The following is an 18,357-nucleotide window of genomic DNA, read 5'->3' as shown; positions in this document are numbered from 1 at the left end:
TACGGTGCTGCGGGTGTATTGAGCAAAGCCTCCAGGTCCAATAATTATTAATGCGGTACTGGAGCTGGGCTAATCAATTATTCATCGTCGATTAGTGCACAGGTTATCGGTTCGATTTCTCGACACAATTGGATTACCAAAGATGGTCACTGCATCGCACACTTTCAGTTGCGCTTCTGCGGCCGTCTAAAATGCTCTTGCTTCTGATATTAGAAAGCCACTGCACTTTTAAATCTGAATAGTAAATAAAAATCAATTAATTAATAATTAATTGTTGGCCTTCCCCCGCACCTCCGATTCGCACGGTTGACTACGTACATTGCGAAAGATGTTTAACATACATAAGTCTCACTTCTGTTTACATATGTGCCGCTGGAAGGGAGGTGATGGGCGAAGTTTTGTGATGCCATCACCATTGTTAGCTGTTGAATCGCACTGGGCATGACTTGTGGGGGGTTTTCTGCCTTCGGGAGGCAGGATGTTGGGGTAGCATTCGTTTTTAAATGGGCTCGAGTAATTAACCCCCCAAAAAAGTAGTTGAAAACAATGATGAGTTGATTCATGGACTTAATTGACTCTGTCCCAGCTCTAATAAATACCCGAGAAGGTGCATCACTCAGGGTTGAAAACAGGAAATGACAATTATACACAAACTCAAGTAACTTTTCAATGCGATAACCATCAGCACTAGTATGCTAATGTTTTGCGTGATTTATAGGCAGGCATGGGCATCCCAAATTAAACTTACATCTTGGTCCCTAGAAAAATTTGTCTACAAATGCAGAACAAATTATTTGGTGGTGACACTGCTGCTGCGTTGGCAGTGGTGCACAGGGACAATTAAGAAGAAGACCATCTCAATGCATTTGGCAATAACACGGTGGCCTTAAAAGAGAAAAGATATAGAGTCGGTGAAGATTTGGGCAATGACAAATTATTCGTAGCACAAAGCCATTGATTTCACGTGTTTGATTTGTATGTAAAACCATTGATATGTCGAATTTTAATTGTATTCAAATGTTTCGATTTAAAGCTTTCGGGACTGCAGGGATTCATATTCTTTGTTCTTTCGGTAAAGTCACGTAGAAGGGAAATAATATTATTTCGGTAAAGTCACTTTACCGAAAGAACCAAGAATATGTACACAAATGCCGAAGTGTGCTAACATCCTGTGCGTCGAGAGCGAGCAGTTGGCTCTAAACGCCGATTCTAAGTGGGCGATTAGTGCTGCACGGATTCGATGGAACTGTCGCTCGTGTTTGTGGTAGAAGTGGCTCGTGACGTGACGGTGGAAGTGTTCCTGTCTGTTTTACACGAATGCCTTTTCGTCATTGTAACCCCGAGTGCTTAATGCTGTTGTCACTTTCTTGTTGGTTTTGTTGTTGTTGTTGTTGCAGGCAGCCAAGTACATAAAGACGCTGCCCAAGATGGAGAAGAGACGGATTTCCACCGTGTTCCCAAACGCCAATCCAATAGGTCGGTTGCTGCACTGAACGTAGTCGCTGTTTACTTGAGACAATTTGTACAACAGCCACGTGGTTGGCGAATTGAGGTGAGTTGCATTGTTGTGGTGTAATTCCCAGGAGCTGCATGCAATATTTCAGGATATGACCAAAATAATAAAAAAAACATTGTTCACCCTAGGATGCAGCCTCAAATATTATGTCTTTGGTATACTTGTTACAGGCTCTTTCATAACACATTGTTACATATACGGGAAGACCCGTAGATGCTTTCTCATGTCACTGTTGGTGGAAGGGCCTCTACTCGAGGGAGCTTTTGAGAGCTCCCCTAGAGGGTATTTGGTCTACTCTTCCCCAACTGGCCAGATGTCTTGTAAGAGTGTTCTGCATTTCAGGGCTGCCTGCTCAGGTGAGGAGGCTTGTGACACATACTGTCCACGTTTGTGACTGCAAGCATGTTTCTGTGTTGCATACTGTTGTCTTTATGATTACCTTGTGTAGCTGTTGTTTAAACACGTGGTGAAAAATCGACGTATTTTTTTGTTAACTCTTAAGTTTCATTTATGGGTAGCAACCACCTGGGCTTGCTTGGCAGGACATGTGGTCGGATCGCCTTCGTTTCTGAGGGGGGGTCACTGTTTTGTCAACTGATTTTTCGATCGGATTAAAATTACAGGACTAGGTTACCGCTGTAATGAGCTGCTTCCTGGTGTGCTTCGCTAGACTCAATACCAATGAACTTCATACAGATGGATGGATGTATGAATACATTCTCCCTTGTGTTCTTCCTTCTAGGGTTGCCACAATTAGGGCCAGATTAACGCAGGGCCCTCTATGGGCTGCTGCTTGGGGGCCTCTGACTTTCAGAAGCCATCCACACAAATATATATACACACAGCGTTAGAATATTTGGAATGCACTTCTGCAGCACTCTGCTACATCCTGTGGTGGAAGTTGGTAATTTTCAGCTGTAGTGTCACATGTGTACATTGCTGCCAGTTATATGCCACCATTTGAATAGTTTAGTTCGTTTTAACTTTGAGTTAGCTGCTCGACTCATACATCGTATTTAAAAACATTTACGATCTGAGCATCGTCAGGCGACAGCCACAACATTTGCTCAGATTGTAAATGTTGTGGCTTTGCTCTCCAAAACACCGGTGTGAGGTACTAGTAACGAATTGGCACGTTCTGTTTACGTGACAAACCTTACTAATTGGCTGTGTCGGGTGGTGGCGGGTTTAATGACACATTTATATATTTACGCGATATAGCCCCAAAAAAACCTTTCATGGGTGATATTGGTCGTGAAAGCCCAACGTGTTAAACCAGAGCAATAATAATAAATTGACGGTTCAATTGACACCACCAGTTGCCTCTCCACTTTCCCGTCTCCTGTGCAGCCATCGACCTGCTGGAGAAGATGCTGGCGCTGGACCCCGAGCAGCGGCCCACGGCCTCGGAGGCTCTGCAGCACCCCTTCTTCTCGGAGACTCGCGAGCCGCTCGAAGAGACCGAGGCCGAGCCGTACGACCAGACGTTCGAGGGCGTCGAGCTGGAGACGAGCGAATGGAAAAGTAACGACTTCTCCCTCGTCCCCTTCTCTCTCTCTCCGCTCCTCCCGTTTGCGTCTCCTCCGCTCCCTGCTCCTCTCTGCTCCAGCTCCGGCTCCTCCCTGACCCCCCCCCCCCTCCGAGTTTGTCTCTGCTCCCCCAAAAAACCACCGCTTCTCCTGACCTTGCGTCGTGGCGCAACGCTTGGGCTTAGAACAGTTGAGCTCGGTGTGAGCACAGCCATGTGCAGGCGGTAGTTCAAGCTCCTGTTGTTTAACCAGGCGAGAATGCAGGAGACCAGGATGAGTCTCATTTACAAGAGTCACCCGGGGTATTAGTGTGCCAGTAGGGAGCGATGATTGCTAATGTAGAATCCCAATTGAGTCGTTTGCGGGTCATTTTCCAGTTTGACATATTTGAAACCTGACACCGGCACTCAATGGCTCATTCTTGTGAATTATGTCAGTGGATCATTAACGTCCACTGTGAAGCGCATAACTTGTATAATTATCATTATTGCTACTCCAATATTTACACCCGCAGTATTAACCGGGGCGGCCGCTGGATTCGAACCGTGAACCTCTGCAACAAGTGGAAAACGTGCTTCTGCTGGGCCGTGGGACCCATTCTGAGAACAAAAATGTTATTTTTTTACGTTGTTAAAAGACCAAATGACCCTGAATGTACCCGACCTCAACAGATTTCACAAGATAGGTATTTCTGCGCCTGGTTAGCGAGCCCTCAAATGAGGGCCACAAGGTGGCGAAGGTATGGCAGTACAACAAGAGACTTAAATCTAAGCGTGCATCGTTTTCAGCATATCCCGGCATCCTCCCACATGAACCCAAGCGCTCATTCATGGAGCTTCTGACCAAATAATATCCCAAAGTCTTGAGACTCGCTGACACTTCCGTGGGTAAATAAAGAGTGATTATTTATTACTAAATTGCAATATTTTACATTTGGTGTGATAATTGGTGCTCTTCCTTTCATTCGTTTGGCGCCGATCAACAATTTCACCTTGAACGGCACAAAACGAACGCCCCCAGGCCTCCATTCTGAAAACCAACAAAATAGACCAGAGGGAGAGTGGGAGTGCAGTGGTTAGCACACTGCACTACGAACCCAGCGACTCGAGTTCCATTCCCATTCACAAACAATAACAGTGACGAATATCTGAACCAGTCCTGGGCCTCCTGTAGGTCGACTCGGCCTCGAATGAGTACCAGGTGTGCTGTGTAGTAAACATCGTCACTAGGGAGACAAAGGTGGACGGGTGTAGTGTTGGCCACCCACCCCTTTTGTGTGCCGTGCCAGCCTTCATAGGTGCTCGCTGACAGCACTTGCCCCAACAATCTGTGAAAGACTATATGGGGGTTCATTGTGTGTGTGTGTGCGTGTGTGCAGGTCTGATCCATGTCGAGATAACGACCTTTGATCCAAAAAACCCGCACCAGCTGGCCACATAGAGCCTGGCCTGGCCCGGCACGAGCGTTCACCCTCAAACGTCCACTCGCGGCCACCCACCAGCAAACCCCCGGGGTTCATCGACACAGCAGACGCTTTGTGATTGTCAGTTTCGCACACACACAAACATTTTGTTGATTAAACGATTATACTTCACGTGCAGCGTAGAATGTAACAGCTTCGAGCTCTCGCAAGAACTGATTTCCTTGGCCTCATCGGCACGCCAGGTTTTTAATGACATTTGACATTCTCTCCAATTGAATTACAGTTCACATGTGTGGTGTACAACACAGAATACCATATCAACAGTTGCAGGCAAATATGCATCATACATATATCTACACACACACACTTATATGCAACTTCGTTTGTCAGTCTGTTCGCATATTTGTCTGTCGCAGCATTTTCTTGTGTTATTATCTTCTTACATGAGTCGGGAAGGATACATTCTGACTGTAAGAAACCAGGAACCTATGGTACTGAACGTCACCTATGTTTGACCCGTGACCGTTGACCCGGGTGAAAGAAATGCATGCTAATTGCAATGAGTGGTGTGCTTTCTACTGGACAAAGCGTGCTATTGCAATAGTCTTGTCATCTATACGGTACTATATGACACTTTACTTGTCATAAGCGACTGGTGAGTGTCTAATGAGTGCAATTGGTGAGTGACTGGTTAGTGGTGAGCGTGTCAGATAAGCGGTGAGTAAGGGTTGCCACCTTTGCTAGTCTTTTCCAGGATCGTCCTCTCTTCGAGGTAGCTACTGCCCTGGGAAATCTGTACGTCTTCCCGGGTAAAATAAAAGTTCCGTTTGTTTTTGTTATCAGTTGCATAGAGATGCATCACTCAAGACTATGCATTTACATATGGTCCTCCCATCTGGTGATTGTGAGATGTTCATCTTTCCATGATATGTCTCCGTTTCTTGTACCTCAGAGGTAGCTGTCCTTACACTGAGTGGTGAGCTATCCACCCTGCCTGTAGGATGGCCTGCCCTATCGTTACAATACATTTACACTACACAGTATCATTGGAAAGCCATGTCTTGCATACCCTCTCTCTCTGTTGACTGTGAATTGGAAATTAGGCTTTGTCTCGTGGAGCCGGCAGCAATTTCGATTTTTTTTTAAATATTCTTTGGGTCTTTCGGTAAAGTCACGTTGATAGGTTCAAAAATAATACAAATTAACAAAAAAACTACGACGTTTTGATCGCAACACAAGTGACCGTCATCAGGTGGACGGTCGTTTGTGTTGCGATAGAAACGTCGTAGTTTTTTACATTTTTATTTTGAACCTATCTTCGTGACTTTACCGAAAGACCCAAAGAAGATGAATTCCTGCAGTCACGAAAGCTTCAAGTCAAGATTTAGCAATTTAGTTGTTTGTCATTGCATTCTGGTCGATTATTGCCTCTGCAGATGTCTCCAACACTCCCTTTGAACGTTCCAATTGGACAAAAGAGCACAGTCTGCCGTTTTGTTAATCTGCAGGGTGAGGGGTTTTATATGTACGGCATAACCCCGTATAAATAATAAAGTAGACTATTGCATCGTGACCTGGCCCAGCATTCCTGTGGTGTTCTGCAGAACACCTTAGCTCTCGGTGTATTGTTTTAATTTCGCGGGGGTAATTTGAGTGAACAAATGAAGTAGTTATTATTTACAAAGAGGAGCTGTGCACTGTTTCTCCTGGACAGGTTTAATATCCCTATGAGCGTCGGTCATTGTTTCTTACTCGAGTAGGGTGGTGGAAAGGGTGGAAACACCATCACGTCAAACAGGGTCATCAACGCTTAAAACTCACGATAGACCTTGTTGGAATTTAATCGTATCCCGTGTTAAAGAAAATTCCGATGCGGTCTCCAATGAATCATCCCTTTATTTAAAACGTAACAGGACCTCTTTTGTTCTACATCAAACCAGTTCGAATCTCGGCTTGCCATCTTCGCCCTCCATCACCTGTGCCCCCAGCATACACACCGTGGTCCGCACGGTGACAATTTAACGCGTGAGCTCGGAGGGTGATGCATCTAATATTGATGAGGCCGATGCCGAACACAAGAGATTGCATTGCCGTTATCTCCCAAGCGCCGTTTCCCATTTGTACGTCTCCATGTCGTGTACACTGACGTTTCATTACTTTTTAATGATACGTGACGCCATTTTGTAAAACAAAATAAAACGTGAAACTCTTTAATTAATTGTTCTCTATGAATTGTTTTTTTCCGTTATGGGTGTTGAGCGGATGTATCGAATCGTGTTCGTTGCATTGAAGTTAAAGCCACTTTCTTATTTTGTCTGAGCAACTGAAAAAGTCTTGATATTATTGTACCCAAAACACGGAGTGTTGATGGAGCGACGAAAACCAGCTTGTGTGCAGGCCCAAGGTGGATCGTGAGAGATGGTGGCAGCTTGCGGGGGGCCTTCATCCAGCAGTGGATCGATCAAGGCTGACGATGATGAATGCATTTTTTTCCCCTTCACAAAATATCGTTTTGTCCTTTCTGGGTGCCATATTTATCGGATGAGAAGCTACCTGTGCTGACATAGGCAGGAATGAGAATGAGCAAAAGTTCACGGAGAAAATATTTCCAAGCAGAGTTCTGGATATAAAAATGCATTCATATATTAAAGGTGTCACATGCCGTGCATTAATAAAACCATAACTTACTGGCTACCACTCCAAGGTCATTGAGCCATTGCGATACAAGGACTGCTGTGTTTTTACGGAGTCTCGCGTGTGCTATTTGCGGCTGAGTTATGCCCATAACATCGATAGCAGACACGACCACGAGAGACGGGCATATTTCTTTGCTAGGTGGGTCTGGTGGTGCCCTTGAGGGGGCTCTCTCTCTACTCTGCCGTGCTCGTGACAGATTTATCAAGATGATTTGGAATGGCCATCCAGTGCAAGGGGGATTACTTAACGAGAAATTGAGAGAAACGACAGAGGCCATAAACCGTAGTCTGGCATAATAGTCTCGCAACCTCTTGGGAGCCACTGCTTATTTTTAAAGTAACAAAAGACCAGGTTGAGTGGTATTTACACAACACTGTGTGTGTGTGGGGGGGGGGAAGTTAAACGAAAATAGAGAAACTGACAGGGGAATTCGAAGGACAAAGGAAAGTGTGCTACTGGTTTGAAGCTTTTCTTCTTTGAATCGCACACAGGGTGAGCCGGGAGTTGTTTCGCACACCCGCAATACGCCAGATATTTCACTTGTCAGTGCCACATGCGGTGGCATCGCTTTGATGGATCCAATTTCCTTTTGTGGCCAATAACAGTGAAGTGCGTGATCACCGTTTGCAATGAATGGGTCATGAAATTCAGTAAATCCCTCTTTTTGCCATATAAATACATTAGCACATCAGTACTACAGTTTTGTTGCCATAGGCAATAATTTATGCCCTGGCCCATAAACTAAAATTCAAAACTCTGAAGGCAAGGGTTGGTAGATCATACTGATCTGCGAAGCTCCAAAACCCACTGAGCTGCAAGATGATCATGACGTGAAACGATACGGCCCTGAAATAACTTGCTTACTCCACTGCTGAACTAGATAAATTAATTATTTACGGTCCCAGGTAAATCCCAAGCGACTCGCTCTTTTTTTCAGAGGTGACCTGGCCACACACGAAAGCTCATCGAAATGGCTTATATCATGTGGGATTTTCTAATCGCCAAATACTCTAAACGCATGTTTCTAAATATGGAGGGCAAAGCTGGGGTGCCCGGACAAAACAAAACACGCCACTATGGGGAGAGCCAACACATGGGCTCCAAATGTACAGGCGTCAGGGTCAAGATCGAACTTACGACTTCCTGCATACCAAGTAAGGGAAATAATATCTCCACCATCTCGTCACTGCTGGTGGAAGGACCTCAACTGGAAAGTACTCGAGGGTATTTAGTCTACTGTGATTACCCACAGTAGACTAAATTGCGCTGTGGTGTACCCATTTATATTTTTTGGGTGGGATTTTAAAATCTCGCATTGTTCTAACTGCCGCGCAGTTCGAATAGGACCGGCAGCCTCTGCAATTGCAAGTCCAGTGTTCGATCTGTGAGAGCACGGGGCAGCGCTCATAACATGGTGCCAGTGCTTCATAATTAGCCTGAACAGTCTGGAACACTGTTCCAGGAATACATTTTGGCACACCACATCCATGTTCGGCTTAATTAGGACAATGCGAACATCGGGTACAAACATATAGTGTCATTATGGATAAGCGTATTTGCCCGCTAGTGGTAGTGCCTTATGCCCAGCAGCGTTCCGGAACATTCGAGTGAGAAAGCTGGAATGGCGGCTATGCACGTGACCTGTAATCCGGCACTGTGAAGGCAGCAAGAGTTGGTGGATCGCAAAATTCATTCCCGTGGGTGTCGAGGGGGATGCCATACGCTGGCTCACCAGGAGAAAGAAGCACAACAAGTGGACTAATCGCCATCTGCTTCCATCTTTACAGAAGATTTGAGTGTTGCTTCAGTTTTTTTCCACTTGTAGGATAAATAAGTGCATTACTAATGATGAAGTCCTGATGGTAGTACAGAAAATGGGTTCTTGATTGCATCAGCAGATGTTGAAGTGTTAACCCCTGCTAAGTGTGGGTTTTCTCTCGGCGCTTTGTTTTTTTCCACTTGCAGAACACTTCCCAAAAAAAATTCTCATTGTGCTGTAAGGCTCCTCTGAAAACAATATATTGAGACTTGGTGGTATTTTACTCGATATAAAATAGAAGGCAAAGGCGCAGCCCTGCAATTCCTTGCTCACGCCACTGCTGGTGGAAGGGCCTCCACTCGAGAGAGCTCTAGAGAAGCCTATCTAGAGGCTATTTTGCCTACTCTTACACGCTGGCCAGACGTTTGAAGATGTTGGAGTAGACACACTTCTTTCACTCGACCGCTGATTGACTCTCTGTGGTGTATCAATTTATACTTCTGGGTGGACAGAAGTGTGGATACTTAGGATGCTTGCTCATTGTTTAAACCGCAGCTCCGGACCTCCGGTAGATCAAATCGAACCAGCAAGCTATGCATTGCAATTTCATCGTGTTAACCGTTAAACTACAACTCCCTTCTTGGATAAATGGTATTGGTATTACATATGAGTGGTGTGGCTGAGTGCATTACCACATAGTAGAACTGAAATATAAGTATGACATTTCTGTACGTAATGTATTTATTTTTCATATACCATTATCTGTCCACCGTTAGGTCGTGGCTCCCCACGTTAGGAGCACAGCCTCGAATGCTGCTTACATGGTTACACTTAACTGCTGCATGAATACAGCACACGTTGGTGTGATGTTTTCATTCCATCGCTGCTCGGGTTGTGTCTGCAAAATGGTAAGGCCTTATGAAATATTAAAATGTAAATTTCTCAACCAGGTCAGGAGCTATCGAAATCACGTTCTAATTTACAAGTTGAGACTTGTGAAATTGATTGGATGGGGTTGACAATGCATGCCTGAAGTCATGCGTATTTTAGTTGAGATTGCTGGATCGCTGACAGATGGAGGTAATGAGTTGCGATACAGTCCGGCAAGCCAACGGGGTTGCTGTAGATGGTAGTACAGCAAAGTCGTTTTCTGATCTGCGAGACGTTCCACGAAAAAACTATAGAAATGTATTTCCAGGCATTCTAAAGCAGGAATTAACTAAATGGCCTTTATATTCAGGGAGGATTTAATGAGTAAACGTACTGTACTGATACATTACCTATATTTGATTGTGGTTTACACAAATGTGACATTGTCAAAATAAATCTGCCTTTGACCACATCAACGAGAATTTGCATGACCTCAACAAATCTGGGAAGCCAACCAGGTTTGAGCCTCGATAGGTGCTTGGATGGGTGACCCACCATACCCACACAGGTTGCGATATTCCGTCGTGGGCAGCAGAGGGCAGTGCTGTAAACTATATTGTAGTGCTGTTTTTCTCACAGGTGTGTGTTCCCCCAACCCAGCGAATATAACATCCGTGACCCGCATTAGCGATGGGAGGCCTTCATCCAGCTATGTGTTGGTTATACGGTACATGCACAAAATAAAAGGCACATTGCGAAGAAGTCTTACACCAAACATATACTTTTTGTGTTCAGCACTGTCCTCCAAACTGCTACCATATAGGGGTAAAAAATAGCAGCTTTATGTGCTGTGAAGAAGGGCCATTGGCCGAAACGTCGCCCATTAAATATTTTAAAGGAGTGTTATTGACCAGTGTGTTGAGTCTTGTCCGTGCACCGTTGCCCACGCAGGCTCAGCAAGCAGCAGCATCACCACCAAATAACGCATTGCCACGTGGGGGCAGGCAAGGTCTGCCCGTGCTGATCTGATGCATTGTGGGTAAAATGATCATCTGTGTGAAAGGGATGAATAGGGAAGGGAGGAGGTTCAGTGGAGAAACAGAGAGGGGCAGAGCAGGCAGGAGCGAGCCAGAGCAGACAAGAAAATCACTACCGACACCACCAACAACAACAATATCGCCGCCACCACCATCAACCACCGCGGAGACGGGCAGCAAATAAATCATCAGTTGGGGGATCTTCTGCTCACTTTCTCTGAGATGTACACATGAAGAGGGAATTCGACAGCTCCACTTAAACTGCGCTCGCATGGAGAGGTATTGTCCCGTGGATCGTGTGCGTGCGTGTCTGCCGTCCCGTGGACTTGTGCGCGTGTTGTGACCCATAAGCCAGCAGCGACGGATGGTTTTTCGGGCTTAGCTATTCGGCACACAAAGTGGTTCAAACATTCGCGACACTGCGCTGCATTCCATCCGGCCGGTACGTTAAGGATGATGCGATGATGTTACTTACACCCGGCTCGGCTCTAAAACAATTGCGTCGGCTTTAAGGAGCGGCGTGCCGTTGAGTGTGCGCGGGACACCTCTCTCTGTGTGTGTGTGTGCGCGCGTTGGTGCTCCCGATGATGCCGCTGGAACTGTGCCCATTGTTGCACTTCGAGACTGCCAGATGGCCAGGCTCGGCGCACAACAACCGAGGCAGCGGAGGAGAATCGCAGCAAAGCGCCCCTTTGCCCTCTCTCTCTCTCTGGTGGCGTTCATCGTTCCACGTGAACTTTTAGCGGACGTTCGCGCGTCCGCCCGCAATGTTTTTAGACCGCAGCATTCAGCAACAACTTAACGCGAATTGGCGGACGTTCGATGCGGTCGATGAATATTTACAGCGGGTAGGTTATTTTGTTTTTTGTGTTTGTGTCGTTGGGTTTGGCCGTGCGTACGGTGCGAAAGAAGTTTAATACACATCCGTCACGCTCGTCATCATTTTCATCAGCCATGCTTCATCCACTGCTGGACCAAGTGGCCATCCTTTTCCTCCCTCCCCACCAAGTAGCCGTCTCTCACAATCCCACGATGTTAATCGTTATCCACCGTGCCACCTGCACAACGACTTTAGCTGATTTCGTTGCTCCATCTCTTCGAATGTAAGTCCTCCTCGATGCTTCCATTGTGTTAGACAACTGGGAACAATGGCACGTTCAATACGGTATACGGGCACACGAGATCGTAGTTTCACATCGCTGTATAGATATACCCTTGATGCGTTCTTCTTTTGCTTAGAGTGCATTCGGTGTACACGGCATTCGTGATCTCCATTGTTTCATAGAGATAATGTTTATCACGTGTGGACTACAATAATACTATGTTGTGTGTGGACTGTGTTATGTATAGACCGTATATGTTCCGGTAGTACCTGTACAAGAAATACCGTAATGCCCTTCATACTGACTTGTGTTTTTTTAATGAACATCAATAGTATTGTATCAATTGTTAATTTTCATTCACATGAGCAGGACCCTAAATAAATTCTGTGTTTGGTAGCAAGCAGGGAAAGCCACTTTATCGAATGTGAATGATTCTCATCGGACGTTATTGAGACGTACAGACCTAGCTGAGTAAATATGTACACACACACACATACGCACGTTATTTTCGGCTGTTAAAACAATTACCTGTGTCGGAAAGTAATTTGGGCAAAGCAAATTTCCCGTTTACAGCCAATAAAACGGTGGTGGGAAGTTCCACGTTCCCATGCCGAGGACCAGTATGTCCGTGTAACAACCGCTTGGGAGAGTCGTTACACAGGGTATTGGGGACACGGGGTGGCTCGGCTGTCGGCGCACTGAACCCGGCCACACCTGAGTTTGATTCGCGGTCACGGCTAACGTCAGTGGCGAATGTTGTCCGTTGCACCCCCAAACCAGCACTGAGCAGCTTGGTGAAGTATGGTCAAACAACCCACCTCCCGCGACACAGCATTGCGTGGGGGAACCTACATCCAGCAGCGCATTGACGAAGGGCTTGTTACACGTGTGGTTTGTGTGTACGAGGTGAACTTGAAAGACATCGGTATTAGTCGAGTCAATGTTCTTTTTGATTTAAACGCGTGGCGTCAGTCCGGCACAAATAAGCAGCTCGAAGCGTCATAGATACACCCGTGAGCGAGTTTGTGTGTGTGTGCGCGTGTGTCTGATTTTTTTCTAGAGAAAAAAAAGGCTGGACATTTAATTGTCAATTATTTGCGACGACACGGTGTGTTTTGTTGGCCAGCTGCCCCTGTTCAAAAATTAATGTTTTCTGCTGGATTCATGAACTGTGGACAACATAACACGCACGGAATCGTGTGTGTAATTCTGCACCGTACATATGTTGTGGCAGTAAAAAAAAAACATACATACTTTGGCTGTACTAGATGTATGCAATTTCCTGAAATGCTTTCCCATTAGTAGGTGGCAGACAAAGATCCCCCGTATGGCCTTAACAGACTGTTGGGGCAAGTGCTGTTAGCGAGCACCTATGAAGGCCGGAACGGCACACGAGAGGGTGGGTGGCAAGCACCACGCCCGGCCGCTTTTGTCTCCCTAGTGGCGAAGTTTACACACCGCACCAGGTACTCATTTGAGGCTGAGTCGACCTAGGGGAGGTCCAGGACCGGTTCAGATAATCGTCACTGTTGGCCGTGAGCGGGAATGAAACTCGGGTGGCCAGGTTGGTAGTGCAGCACGCGGACCGCTACACTACCGCTCCCCACAGACGGCACGCACACACGGTAGTACCTGCTGCGTGTGGTGTGTGAAAAGACGTCTTCTAAAATAAAATTCAGGGGCTTCCGAAAGTGGGAAGTGTGAGAAGCTGGGAACGCAATCCACACACAGCAAGGTCAGCGTTGACCATTCGTTATGGGTAATGGTGCAGCCCTGCAAATTGCTTGCCTCAAGCCCCTGCTACAGGAGGGGCGTCCACTACAGGCAGAGGTCCAGAGAGCCCTCCTGCAGAGGATAGCTTCTGCCTTACTCTTCCACGCTGGTTAGACGTACTTAGGATAGATGGGAGTACTCACACTCTACCCCCACCACATAACGACCTGCCGATAAACTTTGCAGTGGTGTACTCATTTATTCTTCTGGGTGGACATAGGGGCGATCGGAGTTGGGGGAGGGAGAGGGTGGGGGTGAGCATTTAAGAAACATGCTCAATAGTTTTAGCTGCCGTGCCGGGAGATCGAATCTAACCGGTGACCTCTGCTAACCACACCGCCTTGGGTTACTGCCGCCCTAAATTTAGGGCCACGCACGTGAAACATTCGGCATCCGCTCATTTTCGCCCATGCTTTGGTGTCAGACGACAATGACGGAGAGTGAGAAAATGACATCTTTTGTGTTTTTTTGCAGACACTCGTATTTATGGCTGCATGATGACTGAATGGCTTAAGCTGTTTGCAAAGTGGTCTTTGGCTGACCTGCCTCTGCCACCCCCTGTCACTGTTGACATTGCTGTGGCACGTATTTATCACCGGGTGATGCATTGCTTAGATAATGCTGGCTTTCCGCACCTATTTATTTGAGCAATGAGCAACGAGCTGGACTTTGAAGACCACTTTGTTCCGTTCAATAAGGTTCCGTATAATCCAAATGTGGCGCGTGTGTATGTGTGTGTAACAATACGGGGGGGGGGCGGGGGCCTGCTGTGGCGTGGGTAATTTGAGCAACCTTGTACGGGCGTCGGTGTCGCATCGCTTTTTCGATTCACGTTCGATTAAAAAGAAAATCGAGAAAAACTGCGAGGTGCGAATTAAGCACCCAAGGGAGGTGCTTGCTTGGAATTACATTGACGGGGAAGAGAAACGCGCGGATCGTCGAACAAATGCAAGTCGGAGACATCGCGTTAACTGTTAAAGAAAGTAAAGTGGGCTTGGAGAATGATGCATCTGCTAGAACGGGGGTCTCCAATCAAAATAACAAGACTAGCCCATTTTTTTTCGAATTCGGTACAGAACTCAATATTTCAAGAGCTGCAATGCATGTGAATGTATACACAGACGTGCATTACGTCTCGATGCGGTCCGTGAAGAGCCGCGTGCGGCTGCTAGGCTGCAGGTTGCCGACCAACCTGCGCCAGAAGGAATGATGGCAGATAGACGAGACTGGTGATGGAATGGTGGTCCAAGGAGGGGAACGCTCCTGAGAGGAGGGGAGGATGCCCATCGCAAATGGGGCGACGAGATCTGTTCGTATGAAAGAGGAGAGCGAGATCGGTTTTGGCATCGCAGAGTCCGAAAGGATTGGTGACGGCGTGGGGAAAGGTCTTCATCCGGCAGTGGTTTGAACATACCTGATGATATTGCACCTATCTGGTTAATGCCGCGGGTGTAATGAACCTAAAATTCGCGCCGTCTGCTTCACAGTGGAGATTAAACATTCCCTGTCGTCATTCAAATCGAGTGGGCCTTTGTGTGCAAGCGTCGGGGGTCAAAATGTCCCAAATTCAGAAAACGATCGGCAAATTTCTAAAGGGACCCTTTTTTTCCCAAATACTGTAGCAAGATGCTCACCTTTTGGTTGGCCTTTGGTTTCGAGCACTGATGAGACAACGCTATAAAAGGCCATTCAGTTTCAAGGACAATGCATGCATTATAAAATAATATTTTGTTTGCATATTTTACCGCCAAGCATGTGTCGTGTTTCATGCTGAATTGATGCCTTGCAATAGTTGTCTGTTTGGTGTTTTGGGCATCTTAACACCACCTGTGTTTATGCCAGAAAGGGTAAAGCCTGTTTTATGATCTGCAAATAACTCGATTGGGTTTATACACAGCAGCAATCATCGCCCCCCCCGTTTCAAGGCCTGCTGTGCCCACAGGGACAGCTGCCACTCGGGGTGCCCTTTAACATGTTTGAGACGTAATGTGGAGCACTCTTTAGATGCCACGGTGTAAAGGGCGAAACATCTAAAACAAATAATTGCTGTTATTATTATTTGTGTTATCTGTAATGGTATAGTCACTTATAAATGTTATTACCACATTTTTTTTATTTACCGTACAGGACTATGCATGTGTAGGTCTTTTACTGCATTTACTTTCTTCATAGAACATCAAAGTTGGCAAGTAGAGCACAAGTGCTATGAACGGTTCCACTAGGGTGCTCAACGCTGCCTACTCTTTAAAGTTTTTTTTTTAAATATAGTTCTGAATAAGCAAACTTGCTGTTTCAAAAATCAAAACAGCAGCAGGTCCCCTTGGTGAAAATTTTTGTTAATTTGCCTACGCAATATGGGCATGACAAAAGAGCTCATTTTTATACATGTGAGTCACTTCGAATTATGGTGAGCACGGAGACGCTGCAGCATGCGAATGGAATTTGATAAATAAACCGTCAGGACATGGTACAGTGAGTGACTGGGCGCTATGCTGGTGTTGTGGCTATCGCGGATGTGGTTAAGTGGTGTGGTGGGTTAAGTGGTGGGTGGCGTGGGATGCCTTTGTGTGTGTGATTAATCGGGCAGCCCTTCTGCCCTTGACGAGTTCGTCTTAAGTATATGCACATTGCAGGGCTTAATTTCTCATGGAAATATATTCCACACCTCGGCTGCGGACAGTTGAGCGTACACATGCAGCCCTTTTGTTCATCAACTGCTGGGTCGTCGGAGGTTTTTTCACCGTGTCACTGCGAGTTGATGAAGCCATTCAATGCATCTTGAATCCATAGGTTTCGTTAACCGTCTTGCTATCGACTGAATAACGATAAGAATAGGGTGTATACCCTTCCGGGCAGTAAAACGGGCGCTATAGATTTTCGAACACACAATAGATAAACCTTTTGCAAGGCATCAAGTCTGCATGAACCACGCGCACTCGTGGCAAAACATGCAAACAAACAATAGCTCTGATATAATTATATATATAAGCATTTTCTTTGAAACCGATTGCCCTACACCAGAGACGACCTTCTTTATGGCTTTGTCTCACCCAGTGTGGGACCAGAGGAACGCCAAAGGGCGAATAGCACAAAGACAATGAAAGTTTCGGAGCACTTATAGCTCGGGTCGAACAAGAAGGGTCCCATAGACACGTGTTTAACGAATGAATGCAATTGTTAAGTCTATGCTGACAGACGGGTCTGTTTGAACTTCTGGTTGATATCGTTCTGGAGTTAAAATGCCAAAATATATTTATGACAATACATTATCCGCTTTGTAGAAACATTTAAAATATACCTCTGTTTTGACAGTATATATATACACACGCGGTAACAATGACACTTGGCACAGTAATTTGCATGTCCTCGGCAAAGATAAGAATGAGTAAGATTCCGTCTGTTTTTCAACAAATTTTTTTTTTTTCCCCCGCTTTAATTTTAATTTTGGGTTCTCGTACCCGCTGGGCATGACGATGTACGTCGTTGAGCGCGACGCCGTGAACTAAAGCGAACGGTAATTGAATGATTCAACGCTGAATCCCATACGCTCCTACGTGTACCTTGGGGCCGATCTGTGCTCATTGTGCGTGCTCCATTCACGAGCCCACTAAATGTCACAAAAAACAATTTATGCCAACAGGACACACTGTTTACAATGTCGGCACGTTATGAACAGCTTCCTGCCCAAGCAATAAGCCCTTAAGCGCAAGTGTTTAGTCTATTACAGCATCTGCGAATTCATTAATATGCGAGTCTGTGTGTGCGTGGGGAGCGGTAGTCTAGTGGTTAGCACGCTACGCTATGAACCCGGTGAACGGAACTCTATTCCTGCTCATGGCCAACATCGGTGACAAATATATGAACTGGTCCTCTAGGTCGACTCGGCCTCAAATGAGTACCTGGCGTGGTGTGTAAACATCGCCACTGGGGAGACAAAGGCGGTCGGGCGTTGTGCTGGCCACCCACCCCCTCGTGTACCGTGCCGGCCTTTATAGGTGCTCGCTAACATCACTTGCCCCAAAAGTCTGTTAAGGCTATACGGGGGATCTTTATCTTTTGTTGTATGGATCGAGTGCAGTGGTTATGACACTGGTGAACACGGCAGACACCTGAGATTTGATTTCTGCTCATGGCCAACATCGTTGGCGAATGTCTGAAGTGGTCCAAGATTTCCCAGAGAGGCTTTCAATGAAGAAGGTTCCCCAATGGCGAGATGTTAAATACCTCGTCTGCTATACAGGATATCGTGGGTTCGATCCCAACCCTTGACGCCTGTATTTTTGGAGCTTGTATGTCTCTCCCCGTGGTCGTGTGGATTTTTCTCTGGGTCCTCTGATTTCTCCGTTTTTCCCCTCCACATTTAGAAACATGCGTTTATTGTGCTTGGCTGCTATACATTTCCACCTGGTAAGCCACTTCGTTCAGTTACCATTTGTGGCCAGGTCGCTTCTGAAAAATAGCTATCTACCTCGGCGAGCCTTACCTGGTAAAATAAAAAAAAATAGTTAGCATAGTTGACTTTATGCGGTGCTTAAATATCCCCACTGGGGAGACAAAGGTGGCAGGGAGTGGTGTGAGTGACAACACCCTCGACGATGTGCCGTGCAGACTCTCGCAGGTGCTCGCTAACATCCCTTACCCCAGCAGCCT

At 46.2% G+C, this 18,357-nt stretch overlaps 2 protein-coding genes across 7 annotated transcripts in view; both read left to right on the top strand.

Moving 5' to 3' along the window:
* Window positions 1-6,686, top strand: part of LOC116942346 (mitogen-activated protein kinase 12-like) — a 31,017-nt gene extending 24,331 nt beyond the window's left edge. For all 5 annotated transcript variants that reach the window (XM_032954131.2, XM_032954132.2, XM_032954134.2 and 2 more), the window contains 3 exons: window positions 1,398-1,476; window positions 2,867-3,040; window positions 4,424-6,686. In XM_032954131.2, the coding sequence (XP_032810022.1) occupies window positions 1,398-1,476; window positions 2,867-3,040; window positions 4,424-4,485 (315 nt within the window). In that variant the 3' untranslated portion in view covers window positions 4,486-6,686. The remainder of the gene's footprint in view (window positions 1-1,397; window positions 1,477-2,866; window positions 3,041-4,423) is intronic.
* Window positions 6,687-10,828: 4,142 nt separating this feature from the next.
* LOC116942347 (plexin-B1-like) overlaps window positions 10,829-18,357 on the top strand; it is a 129,342-nt gene continuing 121,813 nt past the window's right edge. Inside the window, exon 1 of one of the 2 annotated variants that reach the window (XM_032954136.2) lies at window positions 10,829-11,110. In XM_032954136.2, the coding sequence (XP_032810027.2) occupies window positions 11,103-11,110 (8 nt within the window). In that variant the 5' untranslated portion in view covers window positions 10,829-11,102. The other variant, XM_032954135.2, reaches the window with a different exon arrangement.

This window comes from Petromyzon marinus, chromosome 14 (assembly GCF_048934315.1).
Source record: "Petromyzon marinus isolate PM22_M1 ecotype Great Lakes invasive population chromosome 14, UKy_Petmar_22M1.pri1.0, whole genome shotgun sequence".
Lineage (NCBI taxonomy): Eukaryota > Metazoa > Chordata > Hyperoartia > Petromyzontiformes > Petromyzontidae > Petromyzon > Petromyzon marinus.
The sequence above is the reverse complement of the archived record's forward strand: the minus strand, read 5'-3'. Positions and strand labels throughout refer to the sequence as shown.